General features: G+C 40.3%; 1 protein-coding gene and 1 non-coding gene across 4 annotated transcripts in view; both read left to right on the top strand.

Annotated features, from left to right (window-relative positions):
• LOC117289595 (chromodomain-helicase-DNA-binding protein 8-like) overlaps positions 1–17,636 on the top strand; it is a 43,893-nt gene that overhangs the window by 16,475 nt on the left and 9,782 nt on the right. For all 3 annotated transcript variants that reach the window (XM_033770792.1, XM_033770793.1, XM_033770794.1), the window contains exons 16-29: positions 659–869; positions 1,313–1,389; positions 1,758–1,876; positions 2,291–2,467; positions 3,290–3,586; positions 4,692–4,978; positions 6,082–6,169; positions 7,279–7,390; positions 7,918–8,083; positions 11,112–11,201; positions 13,335–13,435; positions 14,847–14,958; positions 15,848–15,944; positions 16,796–16,883. In XM_033770792.1, the coding sequence (XP_033626683.1) occupies positions 659–869; positions 1,313–1,389; positions 1,758–1,876; positions 2,291–2,467; positions 3,290–3,586; positions 4,692–4,978; positions 6,082–6,169; positions 7,279–7,390; positions 7,918–8,083; positions 11,112–11,201; positions 13,335–13,435; positions 14,847–14,958; positions 15,848–15,944; positions 16,796–16,883 (2,022 nt within the window). The remainder of the gene's footprint in view (positions 1–658; positions 870–1,312; positions 1,390–1,757; positions 1,877–2,290; positions 2,468–3,289; positions 3,587–4,691; positions 4,979–6,081; positions 6,170–7,278; positions 7,391–7,917; positions 8,084–11,111; positions 11,202–13,334; positions 13,436–14,846; positions 14,959–15,847; positions 15,945–16,795; positions 16,884–17,636) is intronic.
• On the top strand, positions 15,289–15,401 carry LOC117289783. Its single transcript, XR_004518988.1, has one exon. It is a non-coding gene; the product is annotated as a small nucleolar RNA U6-53/MBII-28 (small nucleolar RNA).

Genomic DNA, 17,636 nt, shown 5'->3' with positions numbered 1-17,636 from the left:
TATCTACTTGTTGTGCTTAAGCAGCTTCATGAAGTTGGTCCCTGCTTGGGTATAAATCTTTGTTTTAGTACCTTATTGATAGACACATCTACGAAAGGTTTTCTGGCCATTTTATTGGTAAAAAATACGGCTAAAATGTTGTTCACTTTCAATGCATTGGTATTTTAGCAATTTTGCCTGGTCAGTTGATACCGTCATTCACTTTCATTTTGAGGCATGCGATTAGTAAAATTTGTCAGCAAAATCTGTTTGTGCTTAGCTACTTTTTGTAGCTGCGCAGCTCTGCGCAAATTTTGTCCTGTTTCTTTTGTCATGAAAATAATAGGAGAAGCAATTGAAATTGTATAAATTGTATTAAAGGCAGTGGACACTATTGGTAATTACTCAAAATAATTATTGGCATAAAACCTTTCTTGGTGACAAGTAATGGGGAGAGGTTGATGGTATAAAACATGGTATACAACGGCTCCCTCTGAAGTGCTATAGTTTTCCAGAAAGAAGTAATTTTCCACGAAAACGATTGAGCTCAAATGTTCACAGGTTTGTTATTTTATGCATATGTTGAGATCCACCAACTGTGAAGGCTAGACTTTGACAATCACCAATAGTGTCCACTGCCTTTAAATTTCTATATATCTCCTCCCCCTGACACTCGAAGGCGCCGAAGAGCAAATCATGGTGGAGATTGCCACCCAGCCCATCAACCTGGAGCTGACAATGCACATGAGGGCGCTGATTCAATCCGCTGGTAAGATGGTGCTCCTTAACAAGCTGCTGCCAAGACTGAAAGAAGGTGGTCACAAGGTCCTCATCTTCAGTCAGATGATTCGTTGCTTGGACATCTTGGAGGACTACTTGGTGCAGAGGAGGTAAATTGAGATCAAGGAATGGCAGACTATTGTCCACATTTAGGGATTCGTTTTCGCATTCGTAATCAGTAACTGTTTCGGTTGAACTTGTCATTGTTTGATCACTGGCAGTTGGCAGAAAAAGTTTTGGGTTACGTCTGCGAAGCGCACCCTAGACCTTTTTATGTCTGCTTGGTGACAAAAATAGCTGTTATTTTATTCAGATGTATAGAAATCCTGCTCTTTGATCTAGTGCTGAGGATACTTGAAATTACAGAGGCTACCAAAAGGTGGAAACACAATTATTTCCACAAGCCTCATTTAATTTGGATCCTACTTTCAAAGTTTTTGTCACCATCGACTCTCATATAAAAATGTTGTCAATCAAGCATTGCAGATTTTCAGATGTTCTTATTAAATCCAGAGTGCCACCCTGTAACTGTAATTGTACATGATTCCTGCAGATACCCCTTTGAGAGGATTGATGGAAGGGTACGAGGCAACATGAGACAAGCTGCCATCGACAGATTCAGCAAACCAGGTATGAGAAAAGAAAAAACTGGGTACTTATGGATTAGTTTTTGTAAGACAGGGTGGGGGGGGTGACAGCACCGGACTTGGGCTCTGGTTGTTCTAATCAGATTGTGGGTTCAAATCCCAGTCTTGACATTTGCGTCCTTGAGAAAGATACTTTACCATAATTGCTTTGTCCTTCGGATGGGGCATTAAGCCATTGGTCCCTTGACTAGGGTTGGTAATGCACACCAAAAAAACACAGAGGACTTGGAGTTAACCCTGTTATTTGTAATTCAAACAGCAAGCACTCTGTTCGTTAAGTTCACTTTATGAGACATCCTTAGTTTCCTTACCAGAAATGTAATAATATTGTTGGTTCCATTCTCTTGGTAGATTCTGATCGATTTGTCTTTCTACTGTGTACCCGAGCTGGAGGGCTTGGAATCAATCTAACAGCGGCAGATACCTGTATCATCTTTGACTCTGACTGGAATCCTCAGAACGATCTTCAAGTAAGTAGGATCTGATTCCTTGTTACCTCCCTCTTCCCTTTTCGTACCTTCCCTTCGATCCACTAATGTGGCAGTAGTTGTCGTGGCCGATTTACCCACCTGCCACCCAGGTAGTAGTTACAAAGCAGGACGATTCTTTTCAGAACTGATAAGTCTCCCAAATTCTGAAAAAAATTTGCTCTGCTGTAGTAGAGAAGTCTCCTGAATTCCGAAAAATCTACTCTGCGATAGTAGAATATAAAAAGCAAGACAATTTCCCCAAAGAACAAAATATACCAAGCAAATAGATACACACATGGTGTTACCGCAAACCTAATAGGTATTGATACCTCACCATTCAATGCCCTTAATTCCCATATCCTATTTCCCATTTACCGTCCCACTTACTTAAATGTTTTCTCTTTCTCCAAACAGGCCCAAGCCCGTTGCCATAGAATCGGGCAAACCAAGTCCGTGAAGATCTACCGCCTGATAACACGTAACTCCTACGAGCGTGAGATGTTTGACAAGGCCAGCATGAAACTTGGCCTGGACAAGGCTGTGCTGCAATCCATGCGTGGTGATAACCAGTCCGCTTCTACTACTACACCGGTAAGCCCCCCCCCCCCCCCCCCTAAAAAAAAAATTTTTTTTAAACGGGCCGACCCTAAAGATTTTATTTGGGGTGAAATTCTTTTTTAAATAATCCAGGGATGCCAGTTTTCCGGCTATTGCCGGAATTCCGTTTTTTTTTTTCTTCAAATATTCCCTGATTTTTCTTTTTCTCCGAATTTTCTTTATCTTTATGTTTTATTAAAAAAAAACTGTTTTTTATAGTTGTTTGGTCTGAGGGAGGGGGCAGTGACCCGTTTTCCTTCATAACAAATTTTCAGGCTCTGAAGGAAAGAGCCACTGGCATGCCTGATAATCATCATAAGAATTTTTAGATGTATTTAATAAAGTAAGTAGAGCATTTACACACAAGTCAAAAGTATCGGAATTTAACAATTTCTTTTTTAGAGATACCCTCGAACAGTGGATGCGAGACTGCAGTTTGGAAGTGATGATTTAACTTTATCCGTGTTTCAGCTGATTAACGTGATTAGAACCTCTTAAAGTGCTGATCTGAACTGCAGATTTTAAGCAAATATCACAAAGGCCATTTGCTGATTAATGCTTACTCAGTTAACGCTGATTTAGACGAAGCAACTCTCAATTTGCAATTTCAAAGTCAGGGTTAACTAGAGCACAGAGGGCAGTGGAGGTGATTTCCTCCATGCCCCTGGTACCCTTGGTGGCCCTTGAGATGCTCCAGAAAATGCAATGGTTCCTTTGCCCTTTCAAAAAAGAAGCATACAGGCTTGAGAGCAGAAATTAACAGATTGGACTTGTAGATGAATAACTGACGCTCCCAGTTTTGATTTGACATTTCAGCAACAGCAACCCTTATCCAAGAAGGAGATCGAGGACCTCCTACGCAAAGGAGCGTACGGCGCCATCATGGATGACGACGACGCCGCCTCCAAGTTCTGCGAAGAGGACATCGAGATGATCCTTCAACGACGGACAAAGGTCATGAAGATAGAGGGCGGGGTCAAGGGGTCACTGTTTGCTAAGGCCAGCTTTGCCCTGGCGGCTGATCAGAGGTCAGATATTAAACTAGACGACCCAGATTTCTGGGACAAGTGGGCTAAGAAGGCAGAGCTGGATGTGGAGGCCATGAAGAAAAGGGTGAGTTTTCAAAGGGGAGATAATTGTTTCTGTGATCTGGGCCCGGTTTCATAAAGCTGTTAAGCAGAAAATGCTACTTAACAAATTTCTTTGCTCAGCAAAAATGGGTGGGGCACCATTCACAACAATGTCAACTTTATGGACCTAAATCTGGTTACCAGTTTCCGCTAAGCGATTTTTGTCTATGCTTAGCAAGTTTTTGTTTCTTACAGGCTTTATGAAATTTGGCTCTGGGCTCAATTTCAAAAAGCACTAACACTAAAATTCATCTTGTGATAAATTGTTGATAAAATAACCATAGTGATTTGTATTGTGACATCACAAGTATGATTGATTTGGGGGTAAGATCAATCTTAGCTCTTTATAAAATCGAGCCCATGCCTGGAATTTCATCTTTGGGCAAGGCCATTTTCATTTTAGAAGCAGCACTTCCATTAGATATTCGAAAAGTGTATGGGAAGATTTCAAGGGCACCAAGGCTAAGACTGTGAGTTCATTCATTCATTCAAACACGCTGGTCCTCCATTGCTGTACGCTAAGCTTGGGCGATATCACAATATTATCAAATATCGCGATATTAATTTGGAAACGATTTCGATATCGGATGGATTTGGTTTTAATCGAAATATCGATATATCGCGATATATCGCGATATATCGCGATGTATTTGCTAGTTGAGACATCTTGCACCCCATAGGTTTGGAGTAAAACCAGAAGAATAGGTCATTAGAACACCTCTCTTATGCTATGACTGTCTCTTCTACAACTTTCACTTGGAGTTTGAAGACTGATGATGTCAAATTTAATTAATCGCGATTATATCGAATATCGCGATATATTGTCGGCGATATATCGTGAATAAAATAAATCGATATCGCCCAAGCTTACCGTACGCAGCTCTTCCAAACGCAGTCCAGAGTCCTGGCACAAGGTATCCTCATAGGTGGTTTGTGGTCTGCCTCGGAAAAAATGACCTTGAGTAGGGGCCCATAGCACCAGCCTAATATTTGACTCAGAAATATGGATTCAGGTTTACTTCTCTATATATGACAGAATAATTAGTCAACAAGTAACGAGGAAATTCTTTTCAATTAACCTCCATCAGGAAAGTCATGTGATCAACGAGCCCAGAAAACGTAAACAAACCCGTCGCTTTGGCAACCTGGACGAGATGGTAGAGTTCACCAGCAACGACGAGGACAGCGACGAGGACCAACCGGCCCTGCCCAAGAAGGCGGAGCAGAAGGGCCACAAGGCTTCTTCTTCGGCAGCGGCTACCGCTGGGGCGCCCGCTGTGGCCATGAAGATGGTAAAGCCTTGCAAGAGCCAGCTGCAGTCTGGCTGGACCAGGCTGGAGTGTTTCCGTGTGGAGAAGGGTCTGCTTACATACGGGTAAGCTGCCATCCGAACAGAACTCTTACTTCTAAATAATCTTACTATAAGGTCTACTATAAATTCAGCCTAATAGAAAATAAATCAATTTTTTTTAGATTGCACTGTATGGGTAAGCTGACATCAAAAGATGAACTCTTCTAAATCCAAATTAATTTATAGCATAATGCTGGAGGTTCGCATTATTAGTGGACAGGAATGGCCTGTAGGTGAAGCCCAAGTATCATTTATATCTCCATCCCATGAATGGCACATACACTGACAGCATTTTGTTCATAAGCTTAGTGTGTGAAAAGAAAACAACAAATCTTGAAAATTAAGAGAGACTGCAGTTTGGAAGTGATGATTTAACTTTATCCGTGTTTCAGCTGATTAACGTGATTAGAACCTCTTAAAGTGCTGATCTGAACTGCAGATTGTTGTCTATTCAACTGATATTTGGTTATCTTACCGAAAGACCACCTGCCAATACCTAGACGGTTGAATTTTAAAAACTGCTTTTACTAAGTAGTGTTTTTCACAGGACTTTTGAAATAAGCAAGAAATTTACCCCTTTATGAGGTCACCTCCTCTAAGTTTGGGCGATATCACGATATTATCGAATATCGCGATATTAATTTGGAAACGATTTCGATATTGGATGGATTTGGTTTTAATCGAAATATCGATATATCGCGATATATCGCAATAATCGCGATAATCGCGATATATCGCAATATCGTTTAAATATCGCGATGTATTTGCTAGCTGAGACATCTTGCACCCCATAGGTTTGGAGTAAAACCAGAAGAATAGGTCATTAGAACACCTCTCTTAAGCTATGACTGTCTCTTCTACAACTTTCACTTGGAGTTTGAAGACTGATGATGTCAAATTTCATTAATCGCAATTATATCGAATATCGCGATATATTGTCGGCGATATATCGTGAATAAAATAAATCGATATCGCCCAAGCTTAACCTCCTCTTGATATAGTGTATTTTTGTTAGCAATTAGCACATTGTCTCTTTCCCATGAGTCTCAGTTCCCTAAGGAACAAAAGTATTTGTATCCTAAAATAACAGTGCCTTTAAATAAATGGCTTTTTTTTTCATTCTGAAGGTGGGGTAGATGGGAAGATGTCCTGATGACGACTCGATTCAAGAGACCTCTGGGTGAGAAAGACGTAGAGGCCATCTCAAGAACAATGGTGAGTTTGTCTCAGTGGTTTCTCCTCCCGACACATGGAGATTGGGATTTTCAAACCTTACCTGATCGCATGGGTTTTCCTTACATTGGGGTTATCTGGCAAATGTTATGCAAAGTAGGAGGGAACTCAATATTTCCTGGACCTATTATGTCTCTTGAAATGATGAAAAATCAACAAACACACTAACTAGCTGAGAGTATAACAACTCACTGTTGAAAATGTTCTGCAATTCTGATCAAGAGAAACCAGGTATATTTGCAACTCAAGTTGTTGTACGGCATTGTTTGCAACAGGACGGAAACAAGCCTGGAAGTAGTTTTAGGAAAGCTCACTTAGTTTTAAAAGTGTCCTCCTGTCGATCGCACTAAACTCTACCTAACGTAGGACTAATCTTAAGATCATAATACGATGCATTGAACCATCCTCTAAGGTAGGATTGATCCTAGGGTTTTGTGAAAATCGGCTGCAACTTCCCAAGGAACATTTTTATTTGTGGAATGATTTTTAGCAAAAGCAGTGCCATGAAACCGAAATTTGACACACAAAAAAAAACATTTTAAGATGAAAATGTGTTTCTCTCTGAAGGTATGTCAGCTCCGGTGCCTTTTTGGGGGTTTGTCACTGATAATAGGAGTCAAACTTTTCTTTTGGTTTCAATTGATCAAATAGCCGTGTCGGACTTGGCAGCTGTGGCTGCAGCTGTTGCTAATGGCAACCTATGCTTTAATGCATTATCATCCAGCCACCAAGCCATAGCTGTTAAATCAGGCATGGTTTGAGTGATACGTGGAAAACTTGTTTGTGTGTAAGAATTGGGACCATTTAGTTTGAAGTTATTGCAAAACATTGACACAAATAATAATTGACAATTGTATCAAGAAGAAAAAAACATTACAATAAGTTATTTAAAAGTTACAGAACAATCATAATGAAACAATTTAGAGGTTGAACACCAAAGACTCATTCTGGAAGTGGCACAAGGCCTTGTTATATGTGTATTGTTCTTCAAAGGTTTTCTTTGTGAGACGGTAGAATTTTGTTTTAGCCTTTTTGTGAATTCAACCCTTTGTTCACTTTTTTGACTATTTTTATCGTCAATCTTTACACAGCTGATCTTCTGTCTGAAGTTCTACAAGGGAGATGAGAACATCAAGAGCTTCATCTGGGACCTGGTCACTCCGGCCCCGGACGGCTCTATCAAAGACTACAGAAACCACAAAGGTATGCATTGACTATTACTATAGCAAGCTAGAACTCACTCCACGGCATTGAAGTTTTTATCTTGAAGTCCCCTCGATCCACTAAGTGAAATTACTAAGTTGGAAGGGTAGTAGTTAATAGGCAGGACAGTTCTAGTGTTTTCAGAACTGAGATGGTTCCCAATTAAAAATAAAAAGTAGGGAGGGAACACAATGTTTCACAAACGTGTCTCTTGAAATGATGATAAACAAACACAACACACAAACTAGCTGAGAGTTAAACACTCACTGTTGAAAATGTTCTGCAATTCTGATCAAGAGAAAAAAGTACCCACATTCCAGACAAAAATAGTTGTAAAGCATTGCTTGCAACGGGAGTGAAACAATTCTTGAAATAGTTTTATGATTGCGCTCACTTAGGTGAGCACTTTGAAAACTTCCTCTTTTTTTTTGAGCCATGAATTATTCCAGCAAAAGCAGTGCATTGAAGTTGAGCCCTAATGTAACACAAAAACACACACTTAAGTGAAAGTTTGTTTTTCTCTCAAGGTCTGTCTGCTCCGGTGCCTCGTGGCCGCAAGTCCAAGAAGCCCAAGAAAGAGGAAGATGTTGTTCCTGCTATCTTGGAGTATGACTTCAACGCCAGGGATCAGGATCCCGAGACGCTGCTCACGGACCAAGGGTACAAGAACCACCTCAAGAGACACTGTAACAAGTAGGTCCTGTTCTGAGTATAGGAAAATAAGTCCCTGTCGTGAAGTGCATTTTAGAGCAGTGGATTTCTTCAGTCCATCACCTCGTCTGATCCATATCGGTCAAGAAGGGATCAAACTCCAAAGTTTAACTCATTTTTCCAATGAATAGAGACCTTATGAAACTAGGGGGACATTTTACAAGTCTCTAACCTCAGTTGAACATGCAAGCCTCGAAATTCTCAGATGCTTCATAGTCTCATCTATATCTCTTGAAGTGATGATAAACAAACAAACACACACACTAGCTGAGTGTTTTATCAACTCGCTGATGAAAAGGTTCTGCAATTCTGATCAAGAGCTAGTCAATTTCATTTTGTAAAGGGCGTTTCGGTTGATTTTTCTTTTTTCAAGAGAAGCTTTATTAAAAAAAATTGAAGGGGCACCAAGGCCTATACCAGGGACGGTGCCTCGGTGTTATACTAGGCTTGGAGTTGGGGTTAGGTTTGGTGTCATTATTGCTTATCTTTATAGCTAGTGCTTCAGTGTTATACTAGGCCTGGAGTTGGGGTTAGGTTTGGTGTCATTATTGCCCATCTTTATAGCTAGTGCCTCAGTGTTGTACTAGGCCTGGAGTTGGGGTTAGGTTTGGTGTCATTATTGCCCATCTTTATAGCTAGTGCCTCAGTGTTATACTAGGCCTGGAGTTGGGGTTAGGTTTGGTGTCATTATTGCCCATCTTTATAGCTAGTGTCTCAGTGTTATACTAGGCCTGGAGTTGGGGTTAGGTTTGGTGTCATTATTGCCCATCTTTATAGCTAGTGTCTCAGTGTTATACTAGGTCTGGAGTTGAGGTTAGGTTTGGTGTCATTATTGCCCATCTTTATAGCTAGTGCCTCAGTGTTATACTAGGCCTGGAGTTGGGGTTAGGTTTGGTGTCATTATTGCCCATCTTTATAGCTAGTGCTTCAGTGTTATACTAGGCCTGGAGTTGGGGTTAGGTTTGGTGTCATTATTGCCCATCTTTATAGCTAGTGCCTCAGTGTTATAGTAGGCCTGGAGTTGGGGTTAGGTTTGGTGTCATTATTGCTTATCTTTATAGCTAGTGCCTCAGTGTTTTACTAGGCCTGGAGTTGGGGTTAGGTTTGGTGTCATTATTGCCCATCTTTGTAGCTAGTGCCTCAGTGTTATACTAGGCCTGGAGTTGGGGTTAGGTTTGGTGTCATTATTGCCCATCTTTATAGCTAGTGTCTCAGTGTTATACTAGGCCTGGAGTTGGAGTTGGGGTTAGGTTTGGTGTCATTATTGCCCATCTTTATAGCTAGTGCCTCAGTGTTATACTAGGTCTGGAGTTGGGGTTAGGTTTGGTGTCATTATTGCCCATCTTTATAGCTAGTGTCTCAGTGTTGTACTAGGCCTGGAGTTGGGGTTAGGTTTGGTGTCATTATTGCCCATCTTTATAGCTAGTGCCTCAGTGTTATACTAGGCCTGGAGTTGGGGTTAGGTTTGGTGTCATTATTGCCCATCTGTATAGCTAGTGCCTCAGTGTTATACTAGGCCTGGAGTTGGGGTTAGGTTTGGTGTCATTATTGCCCATCTTTATAGCTAGTGTCTCAGTGTTGTACTAGGCCTGGAGTTGGGGTTAGGTTTGGTGTCATTATTGCCCATCTTTATAGCTAGTGCCTCAGTGTTTTACTAGGCCTGGAGTTGGGGTTAGGTTTGGTGTCATTATTGCCCATCTTTATAGCTAGTGCCTCAGTGTTATACTAGGCCTGGAGTTGGGGTTAGGTTTGGTGTCATTATTGCCCATCTTTATAGCTAGTGCCTCAGTGTTATACTAGGCCTGGAGTTGGGGTTAGGTTTGGTGTCATTATTGCCCATCTTTATAGCTAGTGCCTCAGTGTTGTACTAGGCCTGGAGTTGGGGTTAGGTTTGGTGTCATTATTGCCCATCTTTATAGCTAGTGCCTCAGTGTTATACTAGGCCTGGAGTTGGGGTTAGGTTTGGTGTCATTATTGCCCATCTTTATAGCTAGTGTCTCAGTGTTATACTAGGCCTGGAGTTGGGGTTAGGTTTGGTGTCATTATTGCCCATCTTTATAGCTAGTGCCTCAGTGTTATACTAGGCCTGGAGTTGGGGTTAGGTTTGGTGTCATTATTGCCCATCTGTATAGCTAGTGCCTCAGTGTTGTACTAGGCCTGGAGTTGAGGTTAGGTTTGGTGTCATTATTGCCCATCTTTATAGCTAGTGCCTCAGTGTTATACTAGGCCTGGAGTTGGGGTTAGGTTTGGTGTCATTATTGCTTATCTTTATAGCTAGTGCCTCAGTGTTTTACTAGGCCTGGAGTTTGGGTTAGGTTTGGTGTCATTATTGCCCATCTTTATAGCTAGTGCCTCAGTGTTATACTAGGCCTGGAGTTGGGGTTAGGTTTGGTGACATTATTGCCCATCTTTATAGCTAGTGTCTCAGTGTTATACTAGGCCTGGAGTTGGGGTTAGGTTTGGTGTCATTATTGCCCATCTTTATAGCTAGTGTCTCAGTGTTATACTAGGCCTGGAGTTGGGGTTAGGTTTGGTGTCATTATTGCCCATCTTTATAGCTAGTGTCTCAGTGTTATACTAGGCCTGGAGTTGGGGTTAGGTTTGGTGTCATTATTGCCCATCTTTATAGCTAGTGCCTCAGTGTTATACTAGGCCTGGAGTTGGGGTTAGGTTTGGTGTCATTATTGCCCATCTTTATAGCTAGTGCCTCAGTGTTATACTAGGCCTGGAGTTGGGGTTAGGTTTGGTGTCATTATTGCCCATCTTTATAGCTAGTGCTTCAGTGTTATACTAGGCCTGGAGTTGGGGTTAGGTTTGGTGTCATTATTGCCCATCTTAATAGCTAGTGTCTCAGTGTTATACTAGGCCTGGAGTTGGGGTTAGGTTTGGTGTCATTATTGCCCATCTTTATAGCTAGTGCCTCAGTGTTATACTAGGCCTGGAGTTGGGGTAAGGTTTGGTGTCATTATTGCCCATCTTTATAGCTAGTGACCTTGTTGGTTTCTTGCAGGGTGCTGCTGCGTGTGAGACTATTGTACTACTTGAAGCAAGAGGTCATAGGTGACATGATGGAGAGAATAGCGGATGGTTGTGAGGCAAGGTACGATTTACTTTAATGTTTATTTTATTGACTTCAGCCCCTTGGCCATATTTTATAGACTGGGCCTAAACAGAACAAATAGCTCGACAAGTGATGCTTAGCAAGAATAAACATGAAACCCGACAAAGGTGGAAAGGTGGTGTGCATGATGGGGTAACCTTATAAGGGTTTGCAAAATTGTTTCATGCTGAGCTACTTGTTTTGCTTAAGGTGGATAGGTTGCAGCTTTTAAAAAAAATATTTCTTACAGTCACTGGAGACTATTGGTAATTGTCAAAGACCAGTCTTCTCACTTGGCGTATCTCAACATATGCATAAAATAACAAACTGTGAAAATTTGAGCTCAATTGGTTGTCGAAGTTGCGAGATAATAATAAAAGAAAAAAACACCCTTGTCACACGAAGTTGTGTGCGTTTAGATGCTTGATTTCGAGACCTCAAATTCTAAATCTGTGGTCTCGAAATCAAATTCGTGGAAAATTACTTCTTTCTCAAAAACTATGGCACTTCAGAGGGAGCCGTTTCTCACAATGTTTTATACCATCAATCTCTCCCCATTAGCTGTCACCAAGTGAGGTTTTATGCTAATAATTATTTTGAGTAATACCAATAGTGTCCACTGCCTTTAAGCAGCCTATATTTGGCTTTGTACATAGTTCAGGTAAATCAAATGTGGAGCAACATAGGCTGCATTTCAGTCACAGTATATCCTAGACATATCTCTTGAAATGATGATAAACAAACAAACACACTTACTGGCTGAGAGTATAACAACTCACTGTTGAAAATGTTCTGCAATTCTGATCAAGAGAAACCAGGTATTTTTTTTACTAGACTTGTTGTAAAGCATTGCTTGCAACATGACTGAAGTAAGTCTGGAAACAGTTTTAGGAAAGTTCACTTAGTTTTGAAAGTGTTTTGCTTCCCAAGGACCAGTGGTTGGACACTTGTGAATTGATCGTGACGACACAGCCCCCTTAAAAGAGATGCCATTTTATGGAGTCAAAATTTTGCCGACCGGGTTAGTTCGCAAAGTAAAAGGAAAACCACGCAAGTTCGACACATATATGTGTGTCAGATCATTTTATATAACACCCAAGCAGATCCTTGCCATTTGATTGGAGGATTGTCCGTCACGTGATAGCAAATAAAAGTACCATTGCACGCTGAGTCACTCATGCTTTTTCGTTCCATCCGAAAAGTACCATTGCACGCTGCCAGCGATGGAACGAAAAAGCCGAGTAAAAACATCACTGCGTGCGCATGCCTTTGGTAACGCTGCAGCAGTGTTACTGCAAGGCATAAAAATTAGTAAAATTACTAGCATTCGGCTTCTACAATTAAAAATTGTAGGCCTACGCTTTGTTTGTTTTGAAAGTTGTATCTTTCAATCAAAATGACAAAGATCTACTTGGATGTTATATAAAACAAATAATGAATGTTTTTCATTCGTGCAATGGTGCGAATATGTTCATTCGTTGAAAGCTGGAATGTTCCATTCAACTCGGCTCCGCCTCGTTGAATAGAACATTCCATCTTTCAACTCATGAACATATTCGCACCATTGCACTCATAAACATTCATTATTTGTATAATATTCTACTTTTAAAACATCTTTCTAACAAAATGCATTTTTTAAAGGCAGTGGACACTTTTGGTAATTACTCAAAATAATTATTAGCATAAAACCTTTCTTGGTGACGAGTAATGGGGAGAGGTTGATGGTATAAAACATTGTGAGAAGCGGCTCCCTCTGAAGTGCCATAGTTTTCGAGAAAGAAGTCATTTTCCTTGAATTTGAATTTCAAGACATCAGATTTAGAACTCAAGGTCTCGAAATTAACCATCTAAACGCACACAACTTCGTGTGACAAGGGTTTTTTCTTCTTTCATTATTATCTCGCAAGTTTGATGACCGATTGAGCTCAAATTTTCACAGGTTTGTTATTTTATGCATATATGTTGAGATACACCAACTGTGAAGGCTAGTCTTTGACAATTACCTATAGTGTCTACTGCCTTTAACAAACTGTTTCAAATGCTTTTTTTTTTACCAACTCGCTAGATCCAAGTCTTTGCTGTGATTGACTGACTGATTGATTGATTTGATTTATTGATTGTCTTTTACTTTAGTGAGTTACCGTTGTCGATGGTGTTACCCGAGGGTGAACCTCCGATCGGTTGGTGGGATGAAGATGCGGATCGATCCCTCCTAGTAGGGGTCTTCAAACATGGTCAGTTTAGCATCAAAGTACTGGGGCGAATTTCATTAAGCTGTTACAGCAGACAATTCTGCCAAGCAGTTTTTTTTGCTAAGCAAGAAGTAAGTGGGGTTCCAAGTCGCAGCAATGGTAGCTGTATGGTATTCTGGCTGGTTAGCTATTTTTGCTCAGCAAGGTAGTTTTATTTTGCGCTTTAAATTTTTGTGCTTACAGGCTTTATGAAATTGGGCCCTGTTGTGTTCTACAGGTAATTCTGTAGTTACGAAGATACCGGTTCAGCAAAATGCATCACAAAAGTCTGAGGTGTCCTGAAGATGCTCTGAGCATACTGATTGAAATATTGCACTTCTTACTACTGACTGTCATCATACTGTCCACAATCCTTAAAGGCAGTGGACACTATTGGTAGTTGTCAAAGACTAGCCTTCACAGTTGGTGTATCTCAACATATGCATAAAATAACAAACCTGTGAAAATTTGAGCTCAATCGGTCATCGAACTTGCAAGATTCTAATGAAAGAAAAAAACAACCTTCTCACACAAAGATGTGTGCGTTTAGATGGTTGATTTCGAGACCTCAAGTTCTAAATCTGAGGTCTCGAAATCAAATTCGTGGAGAATTCAGAGGGAGCCGTTTCTCACATTGTTTTATACCATAAACCTCTCCCCATTACTCGTCACCAAGGAAGGGTTTATGCTAATAATTATTTTGAGTAATTACCAATAGTGTCCACTGCCTTTAATAATGATAATAATAGCCATTTATATAGCCATCTATCTAGATGCTCTAGGCTGAGGCGCAAAAGAAAAGAAGACGGACAGCTACTGAAGGACAGATTTTAATTTATAAAAAAAAATGTTTTTTATTGTTTTATTGTACTCCTTTCTCTTGATGTGATGATGAAATAACAATCACATTAATTGTCTGAGTGTATATCACTCATTGATGCTTTGTTCTGCAATTCTGATCAAAGAAAGGACCAGTAATTAACTCTTTTTTTCCTTAGATTTTAGATGTAAGTAGTTGACAGGAGACAAATAAGTGGCCATTGATACTCTGTCTGAAACTTTGTCAGTAATTGGTGAAATAGTTTGTCAGGGTTCTCCAAAGGTTTTTAAAAAACTGGGGGGGGGGTGGCATTCTAGACCCAATTTTTGTGATGTTTGGGTTGAAGCAAGCTGAATTGAAACGAGGTCTTGGGAATGTTTTCAACTTGAATGTTTGTCTTGGAGCATCCTGTATGGTTTTTTTATAATTTTTCATAAATTATTTCTAAAAAGAATTTGTATAATTATTATATTATTTTTTTGCATCTGCGAAAATCGGTATGCAAAGTGCGCTTATAATCCCGATACGCTAGATTGTGTGTGGGGAGAACTCTGTCTATAATTTGTATTATTTTATGTTGTTCAATCGTCACAGGTTATGAGAGATATGCAGCCATGCGGACAGATTCAACCCTTTGCTTCCTGGGTAGATGTGGAGCCCCTACTAAAAGAGAGATAGCTCGGGAGAATGGAGACAATGACGACAGGTAAAGATGCCATTCATGTATTTACACTTCACTGCTTATGTTTCACTTAGTTACCTGTTCATGTATGTTGTGTTGTCAATTAGTCTTCGAGAAAGACTCTGCTAGGGTCGAAACGTCTGGCCAGTAACTATTTTTTGCATGTATACCATCGGTCCATTTGGTTGGTTAGTTGTTTGCAACAGCTAATTCTATTTTCTCTGGTAAAGTTGCCCTCACTTATTGCTGTGTTTTTTGTAGATTTTATAATGTAACTCACCATTACACTAATTTTGAAACAATCGTGAAAACAAGACTTATTGTCAGTTATGCTGAACTAGTGATGGACGGTGTGTGAAATGATGAGATATGTCATGCTAATACTGAGGGCTCACGTGGCGTCTTAACGGACGCCACGCTGGAGCTCAATGAGTTGAAATTCTTCTCAATATATCAATCTGATCACACACCTAAACCACATGACTTTCTGAATGCTGTGGATGCTGACCACTAAATATAGAAGAAAACAGAGCGTTGGCCTCATTAATATTTTGTCAGCCCTCAAAATTAACCATTATAGACAGATTTGACAGCCTAAGAAAAGGGATGAAGTGTAAAAATTGTGCCCAGGGGGTTGTGACCGGGGGTTGTTGACTTCCAACTTGAGGTGTTTTGGATGACATGAAAAAAATGGTCAAATTTTTCCGAGAGGTATCGGGTCTTTTTTTAAGATTGATGCTCGGACGTTTGGAAAACTACACCAGTGTAGGGAACTGCAGGCCTGAATCCAGTGATTTTTAGCAGATTTTAAGCTGACACTGATAGCGATAGGTCAAGAGGCTGTCCCGGTTAGCGAGGTCCGGCGGCTGAATGCTCTTACTTACCAGGTTCATTGTGTTGTTTCTTGATGCAGTCAACTGGATGTAGAATCGATGGAGACTGAGCTGAAGGGGGAGGGTGCTGATCTAGACATGAAACCCAACATTAGAGATCTCAAGGACTACCTGGAGGTTTGTACACATACATTTTCAAAAAAATCATTTTTCAGTTTGCTATAGACTTTTTAATAATAATAATCAATGACAGTTCTAAAAAGCGTCCATCTATGAAATATGTTCCTGCCATCGATTTCACCAAACTCTTCCCAACTTAAGATTAATCTTAGGACTTAAGACGGGCACTTAACATGCTTAACAGTATTTAAAAAAAGGAAAAAAACTGCTGAGCAGGTTTTTTAGAAATCTGCTTAGCAAATTTTCAGCAGTATGCTTATCATAAAAAATCTGCTAGGCAGTTTGCTAAAAATGGACAGCATCGTAAAGATTAAGGCCATACCAGATTTGGCAAATATGGCTATCAATTGGCTATGACTATTGCTAAGTATGTCCTATACTTCAACACATGGTGGTGTGGATATCTAGCCGTAGCAGTAGCCGTAGCCGTCAATTCGGGCATGACCTGACATACTAATATGACCCTGTCTCTTGATATGATGATAAACAAACAAACACACAACTAGCTGAGTGTATAACAACTCGCTGATGAAAATGTTCTGCAATTCTGATCAAGAGTCAAATGGGGCCCAGAATCATAGAAAGTCTTGCTTAACCAAATTTACGCTGAGCAAAAATTAGCAGGATACCAGCAACAAATGGTACATGCCATATTATGGCTGGTAATCTTATTCTTGTATAAAGCCAACTTGTTTTGTACTTAGTGACTTCTTAGTGCTTAAGCAGCTATAGTGCCCAATATCATGGCACTGCTTAACGCAGGATTCTGTACTTACAGGGATATGTTAGTGACGTTTTGTTTCTCCTTTGATATGTTAGTGACGTCTTGTATTTTGATTGGTTTACAGGAAGGGTCTTTGTCACCTTCTAGTATCCGGACCTCTTCACCTGCTCCTATGAAACTCAAGTCGGAGCCGGAACCAACAACCATGCCTGGTAGGAACATATGCTTTATTTTAATAATCATGTTTTATATGTAGTAATAATCGGGCCTGTGAAATCTCTGCTTATCAGGCCGACTTTTTATTTCCATTGGTTAGTCTTTTGGGTTTGTTTTCCTTTTTGTTTTCCTTTTTTTTTTAACACCCAATTTTTTACCCCCTTGTATTGGCTTGGCAACTCCAAGCCTTAATAATAGTGGCTTCTTATATGACCCTTAAAATCCGTCACATAGTGACACTTGTAGACTTTATTGCTCCTGGTCACTAGGCCTTTTATTTAATTCCTAAATCATCTCATCCCCTTGGGGAGTATACAGCCTGTGCTGCCAAGTATGTAGCGCACTAAGCTAAATCAATCGCAAGAACCATCTTGCACACTAATATGAACCTGTCTCTTGATATGATGATAAACAAACAAACACACAACTAGCTGAGAGTATAACACTCATTGTTGAAATGTTCTGCAATTCTGATCAAGAGTCAATCAGGGCCCAGATTCACAGAAAATGTTGCTTAACAAATTTACACTAAGCAAAAATAAGCAGGATACCAGCCACAAATGGTACATGCCAAATGACCCCTGTGTGAAGAGAAGCAAGGACACAAGCGTCATGACTGGGATTCGAACCCACACCCAGATGACATAGCCACAAGAACTTGATTTTTGATGCTCTTAACCACTCGGCCATGACACCCCAATGAAATTTTGAGCTTACCCATCAGTTGATCTGGGTCAAACTTCATGGCT

This window comes from Asterias rubens, chromosome 4 (genome assembly GCF_902459465.1).
Source record: "Asterias rubens chromosome 4, eAstRub1.3, whole genome shotgun sequence".
Taxonomy (NCBI): domain Eukaryota; kingdom Metazoa; phylum Echinodermata; class Asteroidea; order Forcipulatida; family Asteriidae; genus Asterias; species Asterias rubens.
Note: the sequence above shows the minus strand (reverse complement) of the source record. Positions and strands in the feature narration are given on the sequence as shown.